Source organism: Pelodiscus sinensis, unplaced genomic scaffold (assembly GCF_049634645.1).
Source record: "Pelodiscus sinensis isolate JC-2024 unplaced genomic scaffold, ASM4963464v1 ctg62, whole genome shotgun sequence".
In the NCBI taxonomy this organism is placed as follows: Eukaryota; Metazoa; Chordata; order Testudines; family Trionychidae; genus Pelodiscus; species Pelodiscus sinensis.
Genome location: NW_027465946.1, coordinates 125,746 through 153,567, shown reverse-complemented (window position 1 = coordinate 153,567; position 27,822 = coordinate 125,746). Strand labels below are relative to the sequence as shown.

Here is a 27,822-nt window from a genome sequence, read left to right as displayed (position 1 = left end):
AGGATGGGCGGGCAGCCGTTTGGACAGAAAGCGACCGTAGCCAATCAACTCGGTGGGCGGGATGGTGGACGCGCTTCAGCCAATGGCGCGTGAAGACGGCTGTGATGGGCAGGGGCGCGGGCGAATGAGCGCGGCATCCAGGGGCCGGCGGAGCCAATGGGGACGGAGGGCGGGCTGGCGGAGGGCGGGCGAAAGGCATGGCCAATGAGCGGCGCGGGGCTCTGAGCGGCGTGGGGGTGGCCCAATAGGGGCGTGTCCGGGCCAGGCGGCGAGCGAGGCGCCATGTCGCGGCGGCGGTGGCGGGGCCCGCAGAGCGCGGAGGGCGGCGGCCGCGGCGGGGACATGGGGAAGATGGCGGGCGCCGGGGGCGGCGGCTCGGGCCGATACTACGGCGGGGGCGGCGAGGGCGGCCGGGCCCCGAAGCGCCAGAAGACGGAGAACGCGGAGCCGCCGCAGCACGGCCCGGGGGGCGGCCCCGGCGGGGGGGGCCCGGGGGCGGCCGGAGGGGTGAGGCTCGAGGGGGGAGGGGCTGCGGGGCGCTCGAGGGGGGAGGGGCTGCGGGGTGGGGGAGGGGCGCTCGAGGGGGGAGGGGCTGCGGGCTGGGGGGGTGGGCGCTCGAGGGGGGAGGGGCTGCGGGCTGGGGGGGTGGGCGCTCGAGGGGGGAGGGGCTGCGGGCTGGGGGACCGTGGGGGAGGGGAATGGGCGCTCGAGGGGGGAGGGGCTGCGAGGTGGGGGGACCGTGGGGGAGGGGAATGGGCGCTCGAGGGGGAGGGGCCAGGGGGAGGTGTGTAGGGAGCAGCGGGGGGTCTTGGGGGGGTTGGCAGGTGGAGGGGCTGGGGGGGGTGAGGAGCCTCTTGGGAGTGGGCCCCAGAGGGGGGCAGGGGTCCCGGGGCTGGAGCTGGGGGCGGGGGGAGGTGGGCTGTTGGGGTCTGGCAGGGCACTTGGGGGAAGGTGGAGTGCAGGGTAATTGCGGAAAGGGGCTGGCCCCGGTGGGCAGTGAGTTGGGGGGCCTGCAGATGGGGGATGGTGGATGTCCAGGGCCAGGATGGGGACTTTGTCCCTCCCCATCCTTTTCTGCCTTGGGTTTGTATCCACTGTGCTTGGCAGTGTCCATAGAACAAAGACCAGATCCACCCATGGTAGGAGGCCTGCAGGGGAAATTGATAGTGATCTTGGTGCCTGGCAGCACTTGGGGTCAAGTCCAGACTCTCCCCCCAGCATGCCTGCTCTGCAGGTCTATGTGTAGCGTTACATAGAGGGGAATAAAAGATTCACTCAGTGTATTGAGGGTTCAGTGCTTGGCATCATCTTCAGGGCAAAGTCATGATGTTTTTCTGCCATGTAGGGGTTCTTGGGGCTGATCTTCAGCATTCTGGGAGTATCTTTCACTGACCCTCAAGTGGCGCTGCTACAAGACCCGGGGGTCTCAGCCTATTTAGGCCTCCAGCAATCTGGTCTCTGCAGGGTCAGTCTCCCCAAATCTTGACAGACAGAAAGGGAGTGTTTCAGTTGTTAGCCTAATGTCCATGAGCTACTGCACGTTAAAACTATAATGAGCTTTAGTTATAGAGTGTAAAACATCTTTTAAAATATGTCTTTGTTTTGTCTCTCTAGGAAAACTATGATGATCCCCACAAAACTCCTGCTTCTCCAGTTGTCCATATCCGGGGGCTGATTGATGGTGTTGTGGAAGCTGATCTTGTGGAGGCCCTGCAGGAGTTTGGGCCCATCAGGTAATGCAAATGTATTAGTCAAGCAGAAAATTTGGATTCACATGTGATTCAGTTATCAGCTTTCACATTTATTCTTGCATTAATTTGAGCTAGATGCTGAAAACAATAGTGAATAATATACTTAAAAGTTTGTTAACCTGCTCTCCATTTGCTGTATGTTTGAGATTAACTTAAGTTCTCTCCTTCCTAGTTATGTGGTGGTGATGCCTAAGAAGAGACAGGCCCTGGTGGAGTTTGAGGATATTCTCGGCGCCTGCAATGCTGTGAACTATGCAGCAGACAACCAGATCTACATAGCAGGGCACCCTGCATTTGTCAACTATTCCACCAGCCAGAAAATATCCCGTCCTGGAGACACAGATGATTCAAGGGGGGTCAACAATGTGCTACTCTTCACCATTCTGAACCCCATCTATTCGATTACAACGGTGCGTGGGGGTTCTAATTCCAGGTTCCTTTAGTGGGGCAGACTTAACCTCTCTAACCCTGGGGCAGTCTGTGTCCCTCCCTGCAGACTGCATAATGGCTCAAGAACTTGGTTGCATATATCAGTGCAAGAGGAAGTTTGAGACATACTACGTTTTGCATCTGTTTGTGGTCTTGTTCTAAATAGCTGAGTTAGTTTGTGCAAGCCCACCTAACAGGGTGAAATAGGTTATTCTAAAGGCAAATGCAGGGGAATAATTACCCCGAATCAAAGTGAGAAACTAAAATTGTAGCTTTGGATGAAGGAAAGTGAGTAGGTAGCCATGCAGAATATCCATGTGTGCTATGCAAATTATTTAGCAGTAAAACCTCAGCCCTCAGTTGCGGTGATCTTGCTATCCTAATGCTTTTAAATGCAGTCAGTCAATTGTATCCACATCTTGTGCTGAGGCTTCTAGCAAGGTCCGCTGCAGACTGCTTTCTAGAACTGAAAGGCTGGGCCATTAGTGCAATATCAATTAAGTTCTTAATGTGATTCCAATATTCGTTTGTCTCTTCCTTCCACAGGATGTGCTGTATACCATCTGCAACCCGTGTGGTCCTGTGCAAAGGATTGTTATCTTCAGGAAGAATGGGGTCCAGGCTATGGTGGAATATCCTTTTTCGCTGTTTGGGTGTGTCTACACAATGGGATACAGTCAAATTAAGATACACAACTTCAGCTATGTTAATTGCGCAGCTGAAGTCAAAGTACCTTAATTCGACTTTTGGCGCTGTCCACACTGCAGGAAGCTGAAGGGAGAACACTCTCCCTTTGACTTCCCTTACTCCTTGTGGAAGCAGGACTGCTGGCCTCAACCAGAGTGCCCCTCTCAGCTCGAATTAGCGTGTTTTCACTAGACCCGTTAATTCAAACCCTGGAAGATCAAAAGTGGCAGCTTCGATCTTCTCTGTAGTTGTAGACCTGCCCTTTAAGACTACTTGTGCTCTTCAGTGTTTATTTCTGTTTTATCCTTCCCGAGTTGATCTCAACACCAAGTGTTGGGTTCAGACTAAACCGTTGAAGTGTGCTGAGTTTAGAACATAAAAAACCCTTTCGCTCCAGTCATTTTTTTTGTGAGAATGCTTATGCTCCCAGGAGAAGTTACTTTGAATAGAGGTACGAGGGTCTTGCATTTTCCACGTCCTTAACAAAAGATGCTTAACTGAGAATAGCAAAACTCAGTTATTGTGGGTGAGGCTTTGTGATTGCAGCATGGAGCTGAGAGCAAGAATGTGCTTGCACTTCTGCTAGTGACTACCTACTTTGTAAAGAGGGAATCCTAGAACTCTCACAATCCAGCTGCCACAGTTACACTCCAGGTAGGGTTGTGTGGTTTTTAGGGTTATAGAAGCACAAATTATTATGTGGAGCCTTTTTAACTGCAGGAGGAGGAGCAGGAAGCAGACCGTAGCATCCTGCGCACTATAGGATCACCTCATAATTGTCCTGCTCCTAAAGAATTGCTATGCACAACTCTGTACTGAATGTGCTAAATACTCTAAACATTTCCTTAATGTTCAAAACGTTTGACTCTGTGCAGAGTGCGCAGAGGGCCAAGGCATCTTTGAATGGGGCAGATATTTATTCTGGGTGTTGCACTCTAAAGATTGAATATGCCAAGGTAAGTGACTGAAAACATGGATAGCTACTTGTTAAGTTGTGCTTATCGAGATGTTGGATTGAATGCAGAATGAATCTGTACAAAACTATGTATCTGCTGTGAAAGAAAGCATAACTCAGGCTCACACTTTTTTCACAATTCCTCCCCCCATCAGAAATACAGATTTGTACCTCTGTGTGAATGTAAAAATAAACAGGAAGACAATGTTAGGTCAGGAAATTTAGGACTGCTGCATTCTCTTCACATTGTTGGAAGAGTTTTCTTCTAGTGGTTAGAAAAGGGGAATGCGAGCAAGGACTCATGGGTTCTGTAAGGGGTACCACCATTGATTTCCTGGTGATCCTGAGCAAGTCACTTACCCATCTTTGTAAAATGGGACTAATTCTCTAACTGGTGAAGAAGCAGGAAGGTTTAGTTAGTGAGGGATTGCTTTGTGATCCTGGAGCAGAAGGTGCTGTATCCTAGCTGCCTCATGTAGGTTTCACAGTTGTTCTGTCCGACCTAGAACTCTCACTGTGTGAAATGAAGTAATGATCGAGTGGTTGTTTTTGCAGCCTACACGTTTGAATGTGTTCAAGAACGATCAGGACACCTGGGATTATACAAACCCCAATCTCAGTGGACAAGGTAACCTTGATGGACAGCTTTGTAACTATACACAAACTTTGCTTGTCGGTTGACTCGCGCACTTCATAGCTGACTCATGTTATGTAATGCCATTGGTCTGCCTCCTAATTTCTGTTACAACTGTATCTAAATTGACACATGGTGTAGGCCGATGCAAAACGGGGAAGAGTGGTGGTTCGGTTATCTTAAAATCAAATGTTTGTTACCGGGGACTCATGGGTGGCTTATACTATGTATTTGCTGCCTGACTGCATCAGTTAAATGTTAGGAATAAAGGAACCTCATGCATAAGTGGTTTTAAGGTGTTTTGGGGCAAGGACAGTCTTCGGGGGCAAGTGAGGGCTTAAATGCCATTGCTTTCTTACATGGGAAATTTACAGCTTGTCACCTGATACAACTGCAGGCCTTTTGTGCATGACTTTGAATGCTGAGCTGCATTACAATCGCTAGTTTCTTCATTATGCTGGAAAGTAACAAGAAAATTCCCCTTGAGCTGGTGGATAGGTCTCTCAGCTCAAGGGTAGTGGAATGTGGGGCTGGGTTATAGGTATGGGCATGTGGGTGAACGTTTTACACAAATGTAACGAACATAGAGGGACGTACAGAAATCTGTAAAACTAGTGACTGACTGCTCCCCTCTTTGGAAGCATTCAGGGACAAATTACATAGAATCTGTGTGATGCTGAACAGGCGTGTGTGTTCAGATCGCAGCCATAGATGCCTGCTTCAGACTTACCGTTTCGGTCAAAGGTCTCTGGAAACCCCGTGCTTGGGGTTTTTGAAACTTCTGCCTACTGTGCAGAGGAGTGTGAAATAAACAGCTGGGACTGAGTTACTGTTCGAGCAGCTCGTGCATCAGTTGAAGTGATTGTATCTGGTGTGTTTCCCTGTATTTCTTGAAATGGTACAATCTGTTGGGCAATATTGTCTTGCTTCGTGTTTTAAAACCAGGGTGTGGAGCTATTTGTGGCCCCAGCTGATACGAGTTTAGAGGATCTCTCCAGAACTGGGGGTGTGCTCCCTTCAGAGAGGTTCCTTTTTTCCCCTTTAAGGAATCTGGGAGAGGCTACTTGGGACACCTGCCATGCTCCATTGTTGCCTCCACAGGCCATTCTCCCTCATTGCATGATCAAAAGTGCGCTCTTCGAGGGGTGCTGAGTAAATGCCTGGAGACCGGAGCAGCTCCCATGTGGTGGACACCCCTGTTTTTAAAAGCTGAAAACTTATTAATATGCTGAAGCAAGCAATGGCATTACATGACCTAACAAAACAGAAACAAATTTCTCCTCCAAGGTACATAACTAGATGTGCAGAGCTGCAGGGGCTAGTTGCAGGGCTGTGCATTTCTTTAGATGCATCTTGGCTTGCCTGAGATGAGGCTGGGAAATGAGGGTGGTGTATTAACCTGGCCTTTCCCAGCTCTGAGCAGTTTATATATATAACCCTGGGGGACCGTACTACAGTGGACGTCCCGAATTGGCCGCGGCCTGCCTCTGCACATTCCTCACACCACACAGTGTAGGAACCTCACTAGCTCTTCCTGGAGAAAACACGCATCATCCTTACGTACCAGAAACAGCAGCAGATTGAGCTCATTACATCAAGAACACAACACCGTGGTCCAAGAAACATCTACAAGCACAGAGAGAGAGAGAGAGACAGAGAGAGAGGAAAAAAAGACGCAACATGCCACAGCAGACATTATTCTTACTAATCAAAGCCTAACAAACTCTGAACCCAAGAATGTACACAGAACTAGGAAACACAGAACAGAGGGTTCTCAAAACAAGTCCACCAGCGCATTTCGGAGAATGGAATAGATCTCAGTGGCCATCCAAGACATAGGATGCTCTCCATATCAACATGGTTTGGTTTGGGAGGGCAGTTCTTTTGGTTATACTGCTTTCCCGCAGTCCTCAGCTGCCAACATATCAGCGCCAAGTGGAGACAAACAAAAACCAAACCAAAGGCACACAGATCCCTAAGAGGCTGTAGCTGGGGTGCAGTCTGGTGCACGCGTGCATAACGGGGCACTTGACCCAAGGCACATTCCATAACAGAGGAGACACGCACACTGGAGAACTACACAGAGCCAGAAGCACCATTTTGTTACAGCACTACACAAGTTCAGGAGATGAAACATGGAAGGAACACTCTCATTTATACACCTTTATGTCCTCTTTCTTGGTTCCTTCCGAGGACAAAACATCTGTGAGACCTTTTAAAGATTTTACTTAAAAAAAATTTTGTAGCAGTTTTGTGCCTTTGACTTGTATTTATGACTCTGAAACCATATGATGCAGGGTCGCAGTGTATGTTTGATGGGACGCCATCTTTCAGAACTGTGCTAACTCACTGTTGAAGCGTCCAATGGTAAGAGAAATACAGACTTTTTATGTGACAATGGACATTGTACTGTGTACTCCTGCTGTAAGTAGCCCTTTTCAATCTTTGTAATGACTGATTGTTGGAATAAACCTGTATGAAACTCAGTTGTGTTTAAAACAAACTGTACGGTTACATGAATGTTACGCATTGTATATGATGGCTCATTTTAACCTATGACTGCTGTTGCTTTGCTACCATGCTTGTATAAGTCACTCCCTCTTCCTCTGTTTGGGCGGGAGATACTTTGCCATGTTTTGTTTTGTTTTTTCCATTGCTATTAAGAACTAGCAGTGTCCTGGAGGCAGGAGTACTTCAGTATTGTTTCTGTCACACAGTCACCTGGGACACTCGTCCTTGTGTTTCTCTCCCTTGTCAGGCATGTCTGCTGACTCAGCTCTGAAACGTGCCCAGCTCTCTAGTCAGGTGAAGCTGGGAAGTCCTGTATTTGACACAGGTTGCATTACAAGATGCTGTAACTTGTCTGTGTGTAGGTTCCGAAATAGGAGTTGGAATTGTGACAGTGGCAGTAGTTCTAACAAATGAAAATGCAGTTGTGTGTCCTACAAAACTAACGTCTTACTCAAATAGGCCAGTCTGGCCTGTTAGCCTAGAGCAGTGTGTCACACTGTAGTTCCGTGGCTGGGATCTCACGTGGTCCATGCTAGGAGCCGGGTTGGGAAGCTCTGGAGGGAGCTGCATCTACCCCTCCTTAGCCTTTGAGGAGTGTCACTTGTAATGCCGGCCTTAGGTGAAATGGAGATCCTGTGGAACAGGGGCCTTGAATCTCCCCTGCCAGACAAATCTTAAAATGTTGGAGGCAGTTGCTGGCTAGAAAATGGTGCAAACCTTGTGGGCAGCTGGGGGTTACAATGTGATTTAAAGGAATTAGGACAAGGACTTGGTCCGTCCAGGTAAACCCAGGCATATAACCTATTGTGGCATTGTCCCTCTCTGGTTGAGTTCTTAACTCCCCTTTCTTTCTCCAGGGGATCCTGGCGGTAACCCGAACAAGCGTCAGAGGCAGCCCCCTCTCCTCGGGGACCATCCTGCAGAGTATGGTATGGATCTGGCGTGGCGGGGGTGTCCGTGGGAGTGTCTTGCCTTAATATGAATGGCTCTGATCCGGGTGTCTCCACAGGAGGGCCTCACGGTGGATACCACAGTCATTACCATGATGAGGGTTACGGCCCTCCTCCGCCTCACTACGAAGGGAGAAGGATGGGACCTCCTGTTGGTGGCCACCGCAGGGGCCCAAGTCGCTATGGCCCTCAGTATGGACATCCTCCTCCCCCACCTCCGCCCCCTGAGTATGGGCCGCATGCTGACAGCCCTGTGCTGATGGTGTACGGCTTAGACCAGTCCAAGATGAACTGCGACAGGGTCTTCAATGTCTTCTGCCTCTATGGAAATGTGGAGAAGGTGAGAGGAGCAGTGAATGGCTCCTTGTGGCCTTGTGTCGTGTGCCTGGCAGAGTTCAGGGTCCTGGGCTTGGGACTTGCTGCCGTCCAAGTCTGCTGGGTTTGGCTTTGAAATTGTGCAGCACGACTTCTTTCTCGTGTCCCATCATCTCTGCTTGAGCCCGGTGCAAATCTGGTCTGCTGGGGTGTGATGACTTGCAGCTAGCCTGCCAGAGACTGCTTGCAATCTGAAACTATTCTCTGCCTTGGGGACAAGGCTGCGGGAGTGCAGTGATTGTTGATGAGTTTGGGTCTTCACAGTGCTGGGGACGGGGTGGCGAAGGAATGGAAGGAGGAAGCAATCCACTAAACTCCAATGAAGTCAACTAGAAAGCAAAGCTGGAAGCCTGGCTGTGACCTGGATCTGTCTGAAGCAGTTCAAATGTGTAAAAGCTGGGCGGTCTGCAGTGTTGTAGCTGTGTGTGTGTGTAGCCTAACATATGACAAAGCGGGTGACTTCATATCTTTTTATTGGACCAGCTTTTATTGGTGAAAGGGACCAAGTGTTGACTTACATGGACATGAGGAACTCTGAAAGCTTGTCTGTTTCACCAGTAGAATTTGGTCTAATAAAAGGGAGTTTTTCACCCACCTCTTTCAAACCGATGTGAAAGAATTTACCTTCCAGTGTTTCTCTTCATGAAAATAAATATCTGGTGCTCACATCAAGGGTATGTTGTGTCTTAGGTGAAGTTCATGAAGAGCAAGCCGGGCGCAGCCATGGTGGAGATGGCAGATGGTTATGCTGTGGATCGAGCAATCACTCACCTCAACAACAGCTTCATGTTTGGACAGAAACTGAATGTGTGGTGGGTCTCGAGATGCTTTGTGGTCTTGTTTTCTTGTGAGATCTTGGGGGGGGGGGGGGGGGGGCAGGGAGCCTGTCTGTCCCCAGCAGGAAACTGCATGTTAGTAACAAGCTTTGCGCTTCTCGTCTTGCAGTGTATCCAAACAGCAGGCCATCATGCCTGGCCAGTCCTATGGGCTAGAGGATGGCTCATGCAGCTACAAGGACTTCAGTGGCTCTCGGAATAACAGGTTTTCAACCCCAGAGCAGGCCGCAAAGAACAGGATCCAGCACCCCAGCAATGTGCTTCACTTCTTCAATGCGCCGCTGGAGGTGACGGAAGACAACTTTTATGAGGTAGGCGTGGTCAGGCGACAGGTAGCTGTATGGTCAGATTAACATTTTCCCCTCTTCCGATTTCTGGCTCTCATGCCTTTTGCATACAGCTCCTAGCCTAGTGTAGGTCTCCGCCTCGAAGACCCCCACTGGGTTCTGTTGGAACGGATACATTTCGTAGTAATGAACTTGGCAAGTAGTAGATCTAGAATGTAGCTATTCCTGTTTCTTTTTGGGGTGCCCCTTTTCCACTGAGGCATTATGACATGCTCGAGGTCTCTTCCCATCACTTCCCTGGTTTCCCCCCCGCCAAACGAAAGTGTCTTGATGGTCAAGGGTTAATATAGTGACTGGCATTTGACCCTAGTGTGCATGCCCCATGCAGAAGCCTTTCTCATGTTTTCTCTTACTTGGTCTGTTTTGTAAGGCACAACGTGTGGGGTTATGCTGCAAACTGAAAGTTCCCCCAGACCTTTAGGATGTGTGTGGTGTTTAAAAAAGCATAACATTCCCGTACAATAGGCGGTGGTTTGATAAGACTTCGTTTTTGATACGGTGCCCAAGCCATTCCATGGAACCTTTCTTAACTGGAAAAACTCTTGTCAATTTTGAATGAGAGCATTCTGATACACCTGCTGTAATGAGCAACCAAAGTGTCTAATACCCTTCTGTGTACTCCAACTAATTATTTGTCTATAGCACAGCACTAAGGGCACATTTGTGGATTTAGACCCCATTGTGCTAGGCTAGTGATAAGTGTGCACCCTACCAGACTGGATGAAGTTTGGTTTAGAGGCGAGTTGTAATTACATTTTACTTGATGTGCTGCTATCTCTGAACACTTGTCTGTCTTCCCATCAGATTTGTGATGAGCTGGGAGCAAAGAGGCCAGCTTCTGTCAAGGTGTTTTCAGGAAAAAGTAAGTAAGCCCTTACACAGTGCAACTTTCCTTAGGGACCAGGGAAAAAATGGATGTCTAGTGGGAGGGGGAGCATCTAACTAAAGAGGCACAAAATTGTACAGGGAAACCTTGGGACTATTGGAAGTGGCTGTTGGGAGGCCAGGCCCAGAACGTAGCTTTCGGTGTACTCCCTCCTGCGGGTAAAGTTGTGGCACGGCTGTGTTCTGAGGGGCATACCCAGCTTCAGGTTATTGGCAGGGCTCGCCGAGACGTGGCATGCGCAGATCGTCCGAACCCGTCTTCTGGGTTGTAATCTACTTGCCATGGCGAGTAGGTGACATAGTTTGTCGAGCCCTGAATAGGAGTTGGAATCTTGAACTGCAGTTGGAGCCTGGGCCCCAGGCCTTGACTTAGCAAAGGGAGAGAACAAACACGCCTTAGCAGATTGTTCTTCAGCCACTTGGGTTGGATGATTCTGCTGAGCGAAGGACGCTCCCTGCAAGGTCCCCATTTGAGCCTCCCCATGCTACGCCACCTTTCCATCCGAGGACTGGGTCGGGGAATGAGTATCTGGCCATCATTTGGACCTGACAGTATAAATGAGGGAGGGTAAAGAAATGGCTCGAGTGGAACCAAAACTACTAGATTCAACCCAAAAGAACCTTCCTGGGCTGGGGGGGGGGAAGAGGGGGGGCTGTGATACGCAGGAGCTCAGACTAGGTGACTAGGTCCCCTTTGGCCTTAGTCTCTCATGACAAATCTCACCTCCCTCAAGTGCAATTGTAACAATTGGCTTGTGAAGGTGTTTCTGCTGTTCCCAGCCCAGATGTCTGAGACCCATAGAGCGGGGCCCAGAGCTCTTACGTAGCAATGTGCTGTTATCCTGCTGTGTCCTGCTCGTATAGTGATGTGCGCACACTTGTAACCTCCAGTGTTCCGATCAGGTGAAAGAAGCTCTTCCGGCTTGCTAGAATGGGATTCAAAAAGCGAGGCCCTGGAGACCCTGTCATTCCTGAACCATTACCAGATGAAAAACCCAAGTAAGACTTGCCATACACTCATGCTTGGGGGCTCTTGGCTTAATGTGTAAGTCTTGGTCCAGGAGAGTGGGTAGTGATGGAGCAAATGCTTTCCAATCTTTGGTAGACGTCTAATTCAGTCAGCAGCCAGACTCGGGTAAGCATTGTTCCCTCTCATCTTTTCCATCCATGTGCTGAACAAATGTTTATGGGCACCAAGGCACGTGCTCATGTGCGCCACCAGTAGAAACCAAAACCTAGCTGTGGGCGCTCTGCTAGTCAGCTGGTCGGCATTGGAATTTCTCCTGAGTGGCTGCACAAGCGGGTAGCTTGCAGGGGACATTGGTCAGAAGCCTGGTCGGTTAAATGCTGAGATTGACTGGCACCTTAAAGACTAACCAGTTGATTTTGGGCATAAGCTTTTGTGGGTAAAACACACTTCGTCAGATCCCTCTGGCACAGTGTGTTTTACCACGAAAGCTTGTGCCCAGATAACTGGACTCCTCCTTGTCGCAGATGCAGCCTGCCAGGGCAACCCCTCCGAGCCTTGTGATTCGTTGTCTTCTGAAATGGCCACGGTCTGTCCGAGGGAGTTGCTGTGCTAATACGATGGGGGGTTCCCACCTACCCTGCTTTGTAGCGTCCTGTGAACTGAGATTTGACAGGCTGCCCTCGAGCAGATTAGAGTGGTGGGAGGACACATGCTCCTGCTGTGTAGGAGGGAGCTGGAATGGTCCAGGGTGGTATTTTCTGCTCTGTCATTGACCTGCTAAGTCTGTCCTCTCCTCTGCAGAGAGGGGATAATGCGTCTAACCTGAGGGAGAGATGGGACTTAAAGCGCATAATGAGCTTTCCGATCCTCTCTGCTAAAAGGTGCTAGAGCTACAGTGAATCTGAGCAAAGAATAACCCTTTCTCCTGTTCGTTCTTGTAGATGGGCCCTACCCATACACACTGAAACTCTGCTTCTCAACTGCTCAGCATGCCTCGTAAGTGCTGCCCAGGACAGGCCAGGAACAGGAGCTTCCTTCCGTTCTTTCTGCTGCCTTTGAACAAGTTCTTGTATTCCTTTTTTTTAATGCCCCAGTTTAGTAGAAGTTACCCCTAGTGAAGACATGTCAGCTGGGAGAAGTGAAGCGGTCTGGCTCCCACATACTTTAAATTTTTAAAATTACTGTACATGTGATTTGTTTTCCCATTCATATTTTGTGCTGCCTGTGTTACTGGCACATTTCAATAAAACTGTTTGGAAAATAAAAAACGAACTGTGTTTGATCCTAAATATCAATGGCATCAAGAGCTGTTCCCTTAGATTCGGGAGTTTAGTAAACTGAGAATGGTGTGGCTTTCCCATTCGTCTGGGGAACAAAATAAGTTGTAACCAAGATCTTCAGTTTGTGACATCACTCATCAGTGTACATTTGACATAAGATGTGGTTAGTTTGAAACTAGCCCAAACCACCTCCTAAGACAGGGTGTTACTGTCCAGAGAGCTGTTAGCATGGACTTGACGTTCCTTATTTTGTGTTTTCAATTTTTCAAGTGCTATTACTGGCAAGTGTACTGCTAAATAAAGCTTGTTTTCAAAGCAAATGCAGCATGAGTGGAATACGGAGATTTGTTTGCCATTAGATGGAAACCTTGTGTAACTATGCATGGTGCTTTAGGTGGAAAACAACCTTTCATTTGTATAACGCCACTAGTACCCATTGAAACAAAATACAGGACTGTGTAGCACTTCAAAGACTAACAAGATGGTTTATTGGGTGATGAGCTTTCGTGGGCCAGACCCACTTCCTCAGATCAAATAGTGGAAGAAAATAGTCACAACCATATATACCAAAGGATACACATGAAAAGGACAAATCACATTTCAGAACAGAAGGGGGATGGAGGAGGGGGGAAAGGGGGAGGTAAATGTCTGAGCTAATGACATTAGAGGTGATGATTGGGGAAGCTCTCTTGGTAATGGGTAAGATAATTAGCGCCTTTATTCAAATGGGAGTGTAAAGTGCCGAACCTCCACCCCCGCTGTGCCCAGTGTGTGTGGGGCAAGGCAGTGTCCCCTCCTGTGCCCAGTGTGTGGGGGGCAAGGCAATGGCCCCTCCTGTGCCCAGTGTGTGGGGGGCAAGGCAATGGCCCCTCCTGTGCCCAGTGTGTGGGGGGCAAGGCAGTGTCCCCTCCTCTGCCCAGTGTGTGGGGGGCAAGGCAGTGTCCCCTCCTGTGCCCAGTGTGTGTGGGGCAAGGCAGTGTCCCCTCCTGTGCCCAGTGTGTGTGGGGCAAGGCAGTGTCCCCTCCTGTGCCCAGTGTGTGTGGGGCAAGGCAATGTCCCCTCCTGTGCCCAGTGTGGGGGGCAAGGCAGTGTCCCCTCCTGTGCCCAGTGTGTGTGGGGCAAGGCAATGTCCCCTCCTGTGCCCAGTGTGGGGGGCAAGGCAGTGTCCCCTCCTGTGCCCAGTGTGTGTGGGGCAAGGCAATGGCCCCTCCTGTGCCCAGTGTGTGGGGCAAGGCAATGGCCCCTCCTGTGCCCAGTGTGTGTGGGGCAAGGCAATGGCCCCTCCTGTGCCCAGTGTGTGTGGGGCAAGGCAGTGTCCCCTCCTGTGCCCAGTGTGTGTGGGGCAAGGCAATGGCCCCTCCTGTGCCCAGTGTGGGGGGCAAGGCAGTGTCCCCTCCTGTGCCCAGTGTGTGTGGGGCAAGGCAGTGTCCCCTCCTGTGCCCAGTGTGTGGGGGGCAAGGCAGTGTCCCCTCCTGTGCCCAGTGTGTGGGGCAAGGCAATGGCCCCTCCTGTGCCCAGTGTGTGGGGCAAGGCAATGTCCCCTCCTGTGCCCAGTGTGGGGGGCAGGGCAATGTCCCCTCCTGTGCCCAGTGTGTGGGGCAAGGCAGTGGCCCCTCCTGTGCCCAGTGTGTGGGGGGCAGGGCAATGTCCCCTCCTGTGCCCAGTGTGTGGGGGGCAGGGCAATGGCCCCTCCTGTGCCCAGTGTGTGTGGGGCAAGGCAATGGCCCCTCCTGTGCCCAGTGTGGGGGGCAGGGCAATGTCCCCTCCTGTGCCCAGTGTGTGTGGGGCAAGGCAATGGCCCCTCCTGTGCCCAGTGTGTGGGGCAAGGCAATGGCCCCTCCTGTGCCCAGTGTGTGGGGCAGGCAATGGCCCCTCCTGTGCCCAGAGTGTGTGGGGCAAGGCAATGGCCCCTCCTGTGCCCAGTGTGTGGGGCAAGGCAGTGTCCCCTCCTGTGCCCAGTGTGTGGGGGGCAGGGCAATGGCCCCTCCTGTGCCCAGTGTGGGGGGCAAGGCAATGGCCCCTCCTGTGCCCAGTGTGTGGGGCAAGGCAATGGCCCCTCCTGTGCCCAGTGTGTGGGGCAAGGCAATGGCCCCTCCTGTGCCCAGTGTGTGGGGGGCAAGGCAGTGTCCCCTCCTGTGCCCAGTGTGTGGGGGGCAAGGCAGTGTCCCCTCCTGTGCCCAGTGTGGGGGGCAGGGCAATGGCCCCTCCTGTGCCCAGTGTGTGGGGCAAGGCAGTGTCCCCTCCTGTGCCCAGTGTGTGTGGGGCAGGGCAGTGGCCCCTCCTGTGCCCAGTGTGTGGGGCAAGGCAATGGCCCCTCCTGTGCCCAGTGTGGGGGGCAGGGCAATGGCCCCTCCTGTGCCCAGTGTGTGGGGGGCAAGGCAGTGTCCCCTCCTGTGCCCAGTGTGGGGGGCAGGGCAATGGCCCCTCCTGTGCCCAGTGTGTGGGGCAAGGCAGTGTCCCCTCCTGTGCCCAGTGTGTGTGGGGCAGGGCAGTGTCCCCTCCTGTGCCCAGTGTGTGGGGCAGGGCAATGGCCCCTCCTGTGCCCAGTGTGGGGGGCAGGGCAGTGGCCCCTCCTGTGCCCAGTGTGTGTGGGGCAGGGCAATGTCCCCTCCTGTGCCCAGTGTGTGGGGCAGGGCAATGGCCCCTCCTGTGCCCAGTGTGTGGGGCAGGGCAATGGCCCCTCCTGTGCCCAGTGTGTGGGGGGCAGGGCAGTGTCCCCTCCTGTGCCCAGTGTGTGTGGGGCAGGGCAATGGCCCCTCCTGTGCCCAGTGTGTGGGGGGCAGGGCAGTGTCCCCTCCTGTGCCCAGTGTGTGGGGCAAGGCAGTGTCCCCTCCTGTGCCCAGTGTGTGTGGGGCAAGGCAGTGTCCCCTACTGTGCCCAGTGTGTGGGGGGCAGGGCAGTGTCCCCTCCTGTGCCCAGTGTGTGGGGCAAGGCAATGGCCCCTCCTGTGCCCAGTGTGTGGGGCAAGGCAGTGTCCCCTCCTGTGCCCAGTGTGTGTGGGGCAGGGCAGTGTCCCCTCCTGTGCCCAGTGTGTGGGGCAGGGCAGTGTCCCCTCCTGTGCCCAGTGTGGGGGGGGCAGGGCAGTGGCCCCTCCTGTGCCCAGTGTGGGGGGCAGGGCAGTGGCCCCTCCTGTGCCCAGTGTGGGGGGCAGGGCAATGGCCCCTCCTGTGCCCAGTGTGGGGGGCAGGGCAGTGGCCCCTCCTGTGCCCAGTGTGTGGGGCAAGGCAATGGCCCCTCCTGTGCCCAGTGTGTGGGGCAGGGCAATGGCCCCTCCTGTGCCCAGTGTGTGGGGCAGGGCAGTGGCCCCTCCTGTGCCCAGTGTGGGGGGCAAGGCAGTGTCCCCTCCTGTGCCCAGTGTGTGGGGCAAGGCAATGGCCCCTCCTGTGCCCAGTGTGTGGGGCAGGGCAATGGCCCCTCCTGTGCCCAGTGTGTGGGGCAGGGCAATGGCCCCTCCTGTGCCCAGTGTGTGGGGCAGGGCAGTGGCCCCTCCTGTGCCCAGTGTGTGGGGCAAGGCAATGGCCCCTCCTGTGCCCAGTGTGGGGGGCAAGGCAATGGCCCCTCCTGTGCCCAGTGTGGGGGGGGCAAGGCAATGGCCCCTCCTGTGCCCAGTGTGGGGGGGGCAGGGCAGTGGCCCCTGCTGAGCGCGTGGGGGGGGACACTAGGAGCCGCACCGTGCAGGGCAAGAGCTGGATTCTGCTCTGTGCATGGGGCGCTCCACGTGCAGGGCTGGCAGGGGCGAGGGGCCGGTGTCCGGCCGGGGGGGGGGGGGGAGCCGGGCCTGCAGCCCCCCCCCCCCCCCCCCCCGCGTGCTCCCGTCGCTGCTTCCCCAGGGCCGGGGGGGAGGGCGGCCCCGTCCCCCACTTCCGGTCCCGCCGGGCTGTGGCGCTCTAGCGGGGGGGCACTTCCGCCGGGCGGGGAGGCCGCGCGGGGGCCGCCATCTTTGCTGGGGCGTGCCAGGAGCTAAGATGGCGGCGGGGGCGGGGTTCCGGGTCACGTGAGCGACGCTCTATGGCGGCGGCGGCGGGCTCCGGCTTGAGGGGGCGGCAGCTGCTGAGACGTGAGGACCCGGCCCCCCCCCCCGCCCCCTGTGGGGCTCGGCGCCCCCCCCTCCGGCCCCCCTTCTCCCGCTGGGCCTGGCGCGGGACCGCCCCCCTGTGCCCCGCCCCCGCCCGTGACCTATGACCCCTGTGCCCCGCCCCCATGTCCTGTGGGCCCCCCGCGCCCCGCCCCCATGTCCTGTGGGCTCCTCTGTGCCCCGCCCTCCCGCCCGTGACCTATGACCCCTGTGCCCCGCCCCCATGTCCTGTGGGCCCCCCGCGCCCCGCCCCCATGTCCTGTGGGCTCCTCTGTGCCCCGCCCTCCCGCCCGTGACCTATGACCCCTGTGCCCCGCCCCCATGTCCTGTGGCCCCCCCCCGCGCCCCGCCCCCCTGCTGCAGACAGACAGGCAGGTGTCTCCCGTGGAGGCCCCGCCCTTGACTCAGTTTCCCGGGGGGGGGCTCCCTGTTAATTGGCTTGTGACCAGCCTGCCCCGGGGGCCCTGCACGTGCCCTTGCCGGGGCTGGGGGGTAGCCCCCCCCCCAGGAGGACTCGACACGAGCCCCAGCGGATCCCGACACGGCCTGTTCACACCCCGCTCTGCACCCTCACGTGGCTCAGGGGTGTGAAGTCTCCATCCCCGAGTGAGACCTGCCCCCCCCCCCCCGTGTAGCCAAGGCCACTGGGCTCTGGGAAAGGCGGATGAGCCGTGCCCAGGGAGAGCGTAGCCAAGGCCACTGGGCTCCGGGGAAGGCGGATGAGCCGTGCCCAGGGAGAGCGTAGCCAAGGCCACTGGGCTCCGGGAAAGGCGGATGAGCCGTGCCCAGGGAGAGCGTAGCCAAGGCCACTGGGCTCCGGGAAAGGCGGATGAGCCGTGCCCAGGGAGAGCGTAGCCAAGGCCACTGGGCTCCGGGAAAGGCGGATGAGCCGTGCCCAGGGAGAGCGTAGCCAAGGCCACTGGGCTCCGGGAAAGGCGGATGAGCCGTGCCCAGGGAGAGCGTAGCCAAGGCCACTGGGCTCCGGGAAAGGCGGATGAGCCGTGCCCAGGGAGAGCGTAGCCAAGGCCACTGGGCTCCGGGAAAGGCGGATGAGCCGTGCCCAGGGAGAGCGTAGCCAAGGCCACTGGGCTCTGGGGAAGGCGGATGAGCCGTGCCCAGGGAGAGCGTAGCCAAGGCCACTGGGCTCTGGGAAAGACGGATGAGCCGTGCCCAGGGAGAGCGTAGCCAAGGCCACTGGGCTCCGGGAAAGGCGGATGAGCCGTGCCCAGGGAGAGCGTAGCCAAGGCCACTGGGCTCTGGGAAAGGCGGATGAGCCGTGCCCAGGGAGAGCGTAGCCAAGGCCACTGGGCTCCGGGGAAGGCGGATGAGCCGTACCCAGGGAGAGCGTAGCCAAGGCCACTGGGCTCCGGGAAAGGCGGATGAGCCGTGCCCAGGGAGAGCGTAGCCAAGGCCACTGGGCTCCGGGAAAGACGGATGAGCCGTGCCCAGGGAGAGCGTAGCCAAGGCCACTGGGCTCCGGGAAAGACGGATGAGCCGTGCCCAGGGAGAGCGTAGCCAAGGCCACTGGGCTCCGGGAAAGGCGGATGAGCCGTGCCCAGGGAGAGCGTAGCCAAGGCCACTGGGCTCCGGGAAAGACGGATGAGCCGTGCCCAGGGAGAGCGTAGCCAAGGCCACTGGGCTCCGGGAAAGGCGGATGAGCCGTGCCCAGGGAGAGCGTAGCCAAGGCCACTGGGCTCCGGGAAAGGCGGATGAGCCGTGCCCAGGGAGAGCGTAGCCAAGGCCACTGGGCTCCGGGAAAGACGGATGAGCCGTGCCCAGGGAGAGCGTAGCCAAGGCCACTGGGCTCCGGGAAAGGCGGATGAGCCGTGCCCAGGGAGAGCGTAGCCAAGGCCACTGGGCTCCGGGAAAGGCGGATGAGCCGTGCCCAGGGAGAGCGTAGCCAAGGCCACTGGGCTCCGGGAAAGGCGGATGAGCCGTGCCCAGGGAGAGCGTAGCCAAGGCCACTGGGCTCCGGGAAAGGCGGATGAGCCGTGCCCAGGGAGAGCGTAGCCAAGGCCACTGGGCTCTGGGAAAGGCGGATGAGCCGTGCCCAGGGAGAGCGTAGCCAAGGCCACTGGGCTCCGGGGAAGGCGGATGAGCCGTGCCCAGGGAGAGCGTAGCCAAGGCCACTGGGCTCTGGGAAAGACGGATGAGCCGTGCCCAGGGAGAGCGTAGCCAAGGCCACTGGGCTCCGGGAAAGGCGGATGAGCCGTGCCCAGGGAGAGCGTAGCCAAGGCCACTGGGCTCTGGGAAAGGCGGATGAGCCGTGCCCAGGGAGAGCGTAGCCAAGGCCACTGGGCTCCGGGGAAGGCGGATGAGCCGTACCCAGGGAGAGCGTAGCCAAGGCCACTGGGCTCCGGGAAAGGCGGATGAGCCGTGCCCAGGGAGAGCGTAGCCAAGGCCACTGGGCTCCGGGAAAGGCGGATGAGCCGTGCCCAGGGAGAGCGTAGCCAAGGCCACTGGGCTCCGGGAAAGGCGGATGAGCCGTGCCCAGGGAGAGCGTAGCCAAGGCCACTGGGCTCCGGGAAAGGCGGATGAGCCGTGCCCAGGGAGAGCCCTGCCGTGGGTCCTGGCCGTGTCCGCACTGAAGCGCTCCAGCTGCACGGGATCTGCTCCGGCCCTGGGGCTCTCCCCGGGAACCTCCCTGGCATCTTTCTGATGCAAACGGAAGCAAAGCAGGGAGGCCTGAGCCAGGCTCGGCCACAGGCGAAAGAGTTGGGCAAGGAGTTACCTGTGTCCCAGCTGCTCTGGGTGCAGACAGAACTGACCGGCTCTTCCCCTCCCCCTGCAGTGGGATCAGCCTGTTCAAAGGCTACTAGGGGAAAGGTTGCATCTCCACTAGCGCTGCGGCGTTGTGGGCAGACAATTGTCCTAGGTGTTCAGGGCTTTCTCTAGCACCTTCCAGTCAAACACCCTAAGGCCCTTTGCGGACTCAAGTGAGTCCAGCCACACAGCCCTCAGACATAGGTCAGTGTCCTTGCTTTATAGTCAGGGAAACTGAGGCGTGGAGTGGGGACAGTGACAGAATGGAGGACAGGGAGTCAAGAGCTCCGGGTTCTAGCCCAGCTGTAGTTAGAGCAGGAAGGACTCATGCGGTATATACCTGGCTGTGGGAGGGCCATGGTTTCCAGTGGCTAGAGCAAGGGGGCTGAGTCGAGACTCCCAGGTTCAGGTCTTAGCTCTGAGAGAGAGTGTGTCCTAGTGGTTGGAGTAGGGAGGGGCAAAAGGCTAGCACTCCTGGGTTCTCTCTCCAGGTTTGGCAAGTCGTGTCCCCCCGTTATGCCTCAGTTTCCCCAATCTGCAAAATGCAGCTAATAGTGATCCCCCTCATGTGGGCGTGAAGATTCTGCCGATGAAAAGGCCGTGGACTGATCATACATACAAATAAAACCGCCCAAGCTGTGCAGGTCTGAGATCCCCTAGAAAGGCCTGAGAAGAATCTGGGTGGCTCCTTTTGTGATAAAATTGGGGGAAAGGTGGCATATTTATGTCAATAAAACCGCGCAATAAATTCCACACCTAGAGAGAGATTTGAACAGGCACCACCTGGAATATCTTTCCCACCCTCATGGTCTGCAACGCTGAGGGCTTCGTTATGTACTCTTCTTATCGTGCTCTCTCCACACCGCCCTCGGTTAATTATTCCTCCAACCCCCTGCTCTGAACTTCCCTCTCGGCTGGCCCGGAAGCCAGAGGCTGAGGCACTTGGTTCCATCTCTTGGGGCTACGAAATTCTGAGTCGGGTTCTGCTTTTCAAAACGACCAAGCCCCCAGCAGCCCCCACGTGGTCCATAGGGGCTGCTGAACGTACCCAGAGGTCCCTTTGTGCTGTCACAGGCAAAGAGCTTACAGATTAAGAAGAAGGAGGGGGAGGGGAAACTGAGGCACGGGAGAACGGATGTACGCGCCAGAGCCAAGGGTAGAACCCAGGAGTCCTGAGTCTCATGCTCTATCCATTGGGCAGCACTGCTCCTCTTGTACTAAATGCTGCCCAGCATCTCCCCAAGGGAATTGTCTGCCGGGGTTCCTGGCATGGACGAGTGGTGTCTCTCTTCCCAGAGCTGTCTGCCCAGATCCGGCCGCTGCCTCGCTTCAGAGCCATGGCGTCGGCCGCCGGAGGAGCCCCTGCGGCTCACAGCTATGAGACCCTGGCGGTGTCCCGGGCGCGGGAGAAGGTGCTCCACGTGGAGCTGAACCGGCCAGACAAGCGGAACGCCATGAACGCAGCGTTTTGGAGGTAGCTGGGAATCCGGGCTGGAAGGCCTCCAGAGTTCCCCCCACGCTGAGGCTGGACAGCAAGGGGAGGGGAGCAGACGGTCCCTGGCTGTCCGTGGGGTGTCGACTGCCCCCTCAGGGAGTGCGCGTCAGCCCCTGTTGCTCTGATCCCTGCAGGGAGATGGTGGAGTGTTTCAGCAAGATCGCCCAGGACCCGGAGTGCCACGCGGTGGTGGTGTCAGGCGCTGGGAAGCTGTTCACTGCCGGTACCGGAACCAGAACGGGCTGGAGGGGGGAGCCTCGGGCAAGCGGCTCGTATCGGGGATGGGGTGGCTCCCTGCCGTCGGCAGGCACGAGGTGCTGCCAATGGACCCGGCTGGGCCAGTCTCAGCATCGCCCCCCTCTGGGCGCGGCTGGCACGGCTGCTCTGGTCTCAGCCATGGATCCTCGGCAGGCCAGGCTCAGTCCACCCCCCTGCATGGGGCAGGCAGTCTTGAGGAGGGGTCTCACTACTAGCCCTCCGGTCTGGGCCCCGGCCGGTCGGCCCGCTGGGGGCAGACGTGGGAGGGGAGAGTGATTTCCCGTTCCCCGTAGGCATTGACCTCATGGAGATGGGCAGCGTGTTCGTGATGATGGAGGGGGACGACACGGCCCGCAAGGCGTGGAACATCCGCCGGAAGATCCGGGAGTATCAGGAGACCTTCAGCGTGCTGGAGAAGGTGAGGCGGCTCCGTCCTGGCGCGGGGGGCCGGAGGGAGGGTCTGCGTGTACCACACGCAAGGAGGGAGCAGAGGCGGGCGGTTATTTCTGATGGGGCCCACTCCCGGCTTTTGGTAAGGGGCCTGGGGTGGAGGCTGGGTGCGGAGGGGAGCAGGAGGGCGCCTGGGTCTGAGAGGGGCTTTGGATGGAGGAGGGGGTGTGACATGGAGAGGGGAGAGGTGCCGGGGCTGGGTGGGAGGTGGGGCGGGAGGGGCTGGGCTGCCAGTGCAGGCTCTGGCGAGGAGACTCTTGCCTAGGTGGGCTCTTGGCCAGCAGCCCAGCGGGACCCCCAGGCTGGCTCTTGGCTGCGTGTGCGGGGGGAGGCTTCACGTGCTACCCCCAGTCCAGTCATTGCAGCTTCCCAAGCCCTCCTCCCCCGCCTTGCAAGGGGCAGCCAGCTACTGAGAGCAGCTGGGGGCTGCGGCAGGCAGACTGCTGGGGGGTTTCAGGGGGTGGCCAGATCCAGCCTGCAGCCCATACCTAGCCTGCCCCGCCTTACAGTCTAAACGTCAGGCTTCGTACTAGCTAAAGTTAAGTTCCTTAGCACAGTCACCCATGGAACTCCTCGCCAGGGGATGGTGTGAAGGCCACGACTAGAACAGGTTTTCAAAAGAGCTAGATAAGATGCTGGAGGCTAGGTCTGTCGTTCGCCAGGCTGGGCAGGAGGCTGTCCCTGGCCTCTGTCCGGGATGGGAAAGGGCAATGGGCGGGATCCCGTGAGGATTCCCTGTTCCCTCTGGGGCACCCGGCCCTGGCCAAGGACAGGACACTGACCCCGTCTGGCCGCTCTGGTGTTCTAAGCGAATAATAATGACTCGAGCCACAACCCTGGGTCCTGGTCACAAATACATCCCCGGGGGGTTGAACTATTAGTAACTGCAGGATTTGCACTGCCGCGCTCGCCCAGATGCCGTAGCGAATCGCAGAAGCAGAAGAGGCAGTCGGATATTCATCGCTTGTCATTCGTTGCACAAAGGGACACCCCCCGCCATAGAACGTTTCGTGCCCTCCGGCCTTTCCTGCCCCAGAACCGACTTGCCCCTCGCGCCGCTTCGTCTGGACGGCCCAGCGCCCACGCCCGGTTGTTACCCGCTGGGGGCGCTGGGCCCGGGCGCCTGGTGCCGCGAGGCGGGGAAGTGCTACCGTAATGACCGAATAGCAACCAACCCCTGGGGCCTGGCGCTCACGGCTCAGAACAGTTACATGCCCCGGGGTCACGGAGAATGGCACCTTCCTGGCATCCCTCTCTGGAGCCCTCCTCAGGCTGCCGGCAGCCGGCCGGGACGTGGCAGGGACCTTAGCGGTGGGCTGTGGAGCTGGGCAGGGGCTGGTTTGCGTTGGCTCCGCGGTGGTTGACGCCCTCTTGGCTTCCTTCCAGTGCCCGAAGCCCGTGATCGCCGCTGTCCACGGAGCCTGCATCGGAGGAGGTGAGGCCCATCTGGCTGGGAATGGGGGGGCTGTGTTAGTTCAGGGCTCCTGGGGGCACAGCAGACTGCGAATCCTTTCACCCTCCCCTGGCCCAGGCTCTGCCTCTTTCTGGCCCCGCTTCCCCCAAAGCCCTGCCCCTGCTTTGCTCCCATTGCACAACCCGAGAGGCTGCTGGGGGGTCTGGCCTGGAATCTTTTCCATTCGTGTGCAGAATAAATGTTCTGTGTGCACCATGGCACGTGTGAGCGTGCACCACCTGTAGAAACAGAAGTCCCAGTGGGGGCGCTCTGCCAATCAGCTGGGCAGCAGTGTGATCTCTCCTGAGGGGCCGCACGAGCGCCCGGCGTCCAGGGAACCCTGGCAGCAGCTGGGGTCAGGCCTGCCGCGACAGTGGGAAGGGGCGCCCCCGCCCGATGCGGCCTGCTCTGGGAGAAGGCTGAGGAGCAGAGCCGGCTTTGCGGCGCCGTGGTGAGTGCTGCCTCCGCACCAGGGCCCCGCAGCTAACGGGGATGGGGCACAGAGGGGATGGGATGACGGCTGCAGAGCCCCCCAGAGCTTGCCTGTTAGGGCCCTGCTTGCACGCTCCCCCGGGCTGTTCCCAAGCAGAGGCATCCAGGGCTGGGTTGGCCGCAGTTCCAGCCGTGGGGCGGGGGCGCTTTTCCCTCTGCAGGGCGCCATGCGCCCGGCCACAGCGGGGAGGCCTTGTCTGGCTCTCCCGGGGCTCCTGGCACCAGCAGGACCAGCAGGACTGTTGCCTTGCAGGCGTAGACCTGATCTCTGCCTGCGACATCCGGTACTGCACGCAGGACGCCTGGTTCCAAGTGAAGGTGCGTGGCGGAGCGGGGCCGCGCGGGGGCGCTGGCGCTGGGCTGGCGTTGGCACGTCGCCGTACCGGCATGCGCGGCTGTTCCGCCGCTGGGCACTGCTCCCCCAGCCGCGCTCACTTGAAAACCCGTCTGCGGCTGCCCCGCTTGCCGGAGGCCGGGGGCCCCTCCCCAGGGCTGCCTTTGCCGGGAGGCTCTTGGGTCTGTGGGCCCTGTTCCCGCCAGCTCGGGCCCTGCTCGGTCTGTACAGGCACAGGCCAGCTGCTGAGCCCTCGGCTCGTCCCGGTGGCCTGCCAGCCCCGGCTGCCCAGCCCCGCCGGACTCTCAGGCCTGCCAGTGACAGACGGGAGCTGTCACGGGGACAGGGGCTCCCTGGACACTCGCCCCCGAGCAGCTGGCTGGCAAACGTGCCTGGTCCCGCTCCGCGTGGCGCCCTCTGGTGGGGCTGGGCCACACTGCACTGCGTCCCTGCTGCCCTCGTGGCTGGCGCCGTTTCCCTGCGGGCGCAGCTCCCTTGTGTGGGCCCAGGGCTGACGCTCCTGCCTGGCGTCCCATCCCTGCCTTGTCTCCCCCGCAGGAGGTGGATATCGGGCTGGCGGCAGACGTGGGCACCCTGCAGCGCCTGCCCAGGATCATCGGGAACCGGAGGTGTGAGCCCGTGACGCGGGGCAGGCTCTGGCTGACTCTTGGGGAGGCCAACGGCCCTAGGGGCTCATATGTGGGTGCCACAGAATCTGGGGGCCTGGAAAATGCCCCCCAGCTCCTCCAGCCCCCATCCTCCCCCAGCACAGCCCCTGTTGTGGGCAGTCGTTTGCACCGTGGACCCTAACGTGAGCGTTGCTGCCCCCGCCCGGAATTGGCTGCGTTGTGGGTGGCTCCGGCACCCCGCTGCCCGGGAGTGGGCGCCGTGGGGCAGCACTGATCACTGCCCTGCAAAGGGGAGAGCTGGCTTGGGCAGTGGGCGCTGGGCAGCCAGGCGCAGGCCGAGGTGGAGGGACTGGGGGAGGAGGCCTCACGCCCACGCCTGCCCTGTGCTGCCTCCCCAGCCTGGTGAACGAGCTGGCTTTCACCGCCCGCAGGATGATGGCTCCCGAAGCTGAGAGCAGCGGCCTGGTCAGGTAGCTCCCCCCCAGCACGTTACACGGCGCAACCCCCCCGAGGCAGGGCAGCTGGGCCTCAGCAGCAGGGGGGCAAGGGGGGCCCAGAGGGCTGGGGGCTTCTAAGCCTCTGTGGATGTTTGGGATGGGACCCCGGAGTCCTGGCTCCCCGCCCCCCAGTCACTAGAGGCCACGCCCCTCCCAGAGCTGGGGGCGGAGCCGGGAGCCCGTGTGAGGCCCCTCCCCCTTGGTGGTGCTCCAGGGAGCAGGGCCAGTGGACCAGGCAGCTGAGGGCTGGGCCACGCCCCCGGGAGAGCGGGCGCTGCGATTGGCTGGGGACCCCGCTGCCGGGACCCGGGTCTGCCCCCCTCAGCGCCACGTGGCCCCTCCCCTCTCCCCAGCCGCGTGTTCCAGGACAAGCCGGCCATGCTGGAGGGCGCCTTCGAGCTGGCGGCCGACATCGCGGCCAAGAGCCCCGTGGCCGTGCAGGGCACCAAGGTCAACCTGCTCTACTCCAGGGACCACGCTGTGCCCGAGGGCCTGCGCTACATGGTGAGCGCCCCCCGGCCCGGCCCTGCCCCCCGGCCCTGCCCCCCGGCCTGCCCCCCGCCCTGGCCCCCGACCTGCCCCCCGACCTGCTCTACTCCAGGGACCACGCTGTGCCCGAGGGCCTGCGCTACATGGTGAGCGCCCCCCGGCCCGGCCCTGCCCCCCGGCCCTGCCCCCCGGCCTGCTCTACTCCAGGGACCACGCTGTGCCCGAGGGCCTGCGCTACATGGTGAGCGCCCCCCGGCCCGGCCCTGCCCCCCGGCCTGCCCCCCGACCTGCCCCCCGACCTGCTCTACTCCAGGGACCACGCTGTGCCCGAGGGCCTGCGCTACATGGTGAGCGCCCCCCGGCCCGGCCCTGCCCCCCGGCCCTGCCCCCGGCCTGCCCCCCGACCTGCTCTACTCCAGGGACCACGCTGTGCCCGAGGGCCTGCGCTACATGGTGAGCGCCCCCCGGCCCGGCCCTGCCCCCCGGCCCTGCCCCCGGCCCTGCCCCCCGACCTGCCCCCCGACCTGCCCCCCGACCTGCTCTACTCCAGGGACCACGCTGTGCCCGAGGGCCTGCGCTACATGGTGAGCGCCCCCCGGCCCGGCCCTGCCCCCCGGCCCTGCCCCCCGGCCTGCCCCCCGACCTGCTCTACTCCAGGGACCACGCTGTGCCCGAGGGCCTGCGCTACATGGTGAGCGCCCCCCGGCCCGGCCCTGCCCCCCGGCCCTGCCCCCGGCCCTGCCCCCCGACCTGCCCCCCGGCCTGCCCCCCGACCTGCTCTACTCCAGGGACCACGCTGTGCCCGAGGGCCTGCGCTACATGGTGAGCGCCCCCCGGCCCGGCCCTGCCCCCCGGCCCTGCCCCCGGCCCTGCCCCCCGACCTGCCCCCCGACCTGCCCCCCGACCTGCTCTACTCCAGGGACCACGCTGTGCCCGAGGGCCTGCGCTACATGGTGAGCGCCCCCCGGCCCGGCCCTGCCCCCCGGCCCTGACCCCCCGCCCTGACCCCCTGCCCTGCTCCTAGCTCCAACCTGCAGCCCTGCTCCCAGCCCTGCCCCTAGCCCCGACTCTCGGCCCTGCTGCTGCCCTTAGCCCAGTCCCTGGGCTCCCCATCTACAGCTCTGCCCGTGCCCCTCAACCCCGACCCACACCCTGCTATCCCAGCCCCTGCCTGCAGCCGCCCGTGGCTGGAGGGGCCAGGTCGTGTGCATTTCCCCTGTCCCAGTGGCTTTCCTGCCCCCTCACCTGCCCTGCCTCCCCCAGGCCACCTGGAACATGAGCATGCTGCAGACCGAGGACATCCTGAAATCTGCGCAGGCCGCCCTGGAGAAGAAGAGCCCCAAGGACGTTGTGTACTCCAAGCTGTAGCCGAGCCCCGGGATACCGACCAGTGGCTGGCGCCCGGCCCGCCCGCCCCACTGCCCTCGGCCCCCGGCCCGCCCCCCCCACTGCCTTCGGCACCCCCCGTGGGCCGGGAGTGGGGCCTGTGCTGCCCCAAACGCGTTTCATAGCAAAGGAAGCCGCCGGCCAAATCAGTTCAGAGCAGAGAGATTAATAAACTAACCCCCAGCAAACCCGCCCTCTGCTGCCTGGGGGGGGCTGAGCCTCTGGGCCCCCCCGGCCCCCGCTGCCCACGGCCCCGCTGGCCCCAGGAGCGCCCGGCCCCCCCGCCCACGGCCCCGCTGGCCCCAGGAGCGCCCGGCCCCCCCGCCGCCCACGGCCCCGCTGGCCCCAGGAGCGCCCGGCCCCCCCTGCCCACGGCCCCGCTGGCCCCAGGAGTGTCCGGCCCCCCCGCCCACGGCCCCGCTGGCCCCAGGAGTGTCCGGCCCCCCCGCCCACGGCCCCGCTGGCCCCAGGAGCGCCCGGCCCCCCCGCCCACGGCCCCGCTGGCCCCAGGAGCGCCCGGCCCCCCCGCCCACGGCCCCGCTGGCCCCAGGAGCGCCCGGCCCCCCCGCCCACGGCCCCGCTGGCCCCAGGAGTGCCCGGCCCCCCTGCCCACGGCCCCCGCTGGCCCCAGGAGTGTCCGGCCCCCCCGCCCACGGCCCCGCTGGCCCCAGGAGCGCCCGGCCCCCCCGCCCACGGCCCCGCTGGCCCCAGGAGCGCCCGGCCCCCCCGCCCACGGCCCCGCTGGCCCCAGGAGTGCCCGGCCCCCCCGCCCACGGCCCCGCTGGCCCCAGGAGCGCCCGGCCCCCCCGCCCACGGCCCCCGCTGGCCCCAGGAGCGCCCGGCCCCCCCGCCCACGGCCCCGGTGGCCCCAGGAGCGCCCGGCCCCCCCGC

At 59.6% G+C, this 27,822-nt stretch overlaps 2 protein-coding genes across 4 annotated transcripts; both read left to right on the top strand.

The window, feature by feature from the left end:
• The first annotated feature begins 253 nt into the window (after positions 1–253).
• HNRNPL (heterogeneous nuclear ribonucleoprotein L) lies at positions 254–12,598 on the top strand. 2 transcript variants are annotated; one of them, XM_075917248.1, is made up of 13 exons: positions 254–507; positions 1,615–1,733; positions 1,924–2,161; positions 2,727–2,812; positions 3,727–3,823; positions 4,378–4,450; positions 7,825–7,896; positions 7,977–8,257; positions 8,983–9,104; positions 9,238–9,439; positions 10,280–10,337; positions 11,252–11,359; positions 12,272–12,598. In XM_075917248.1, the coding sequence occupies exons 1-13, from the start codon at positions 283–285 to the stop codon at positions 12,328–12,330; spliced, it is 1,740 nt and encodes a 579-aa protein (XP_075773363.1). In that variant the 5' UTR covers positions 254–282; the 3' UTR covers positions 12,331–12,598. The 2 variants fall into 2 exon arrangements, with proteins under 2 accessions (XP_075773363.1, XP_075773364.1); XM_075917249.1 differs by having other exon boundaries at positions 255–507; positions 11,264–11,359.
• A 3,937-nt stretch (positions 12,599–16,535) lies between these two features.
• Positions 16,536–27,119, top strand: ECH1 (enoyl-CoA hydratase 1). Of its 2 annotated transcripts, XM_075917207.1 has the most exons (10): positions 16,536–16,667; positions 20,745–20,922; positions 21,078–21,166; positions 21,495–21,619; positions 23,038–23,086; positions 23,850–23,914; positions 24,489–24,559; positions 24,958–25,029; positions 25,410–25,560; positions 26,809–27,119. In XM_075917207.1, the coding sequence occupies exons 1-10, from the start codon at positions 16,619–16,621 to the stop codon at positions 26,911–26,913; spliced, it is 954 nt and encodes a 317-aa protein (XP_075773322.1). In that variant the 5' UTR covers positions 16,536–16,618; the 3' UTR covers positions 26,914–27,119. The 2 variants fall into 2 exon arrangements, with proteins under 2 accessions (XP_075773322.1, XP_075773323.1); XM_075917208.1 differs by lacking the exon at positions 24,958–25,029.
• The last annotated feature ends 703 nt before the right edge of the window (positions 27,120–27,822 follow it).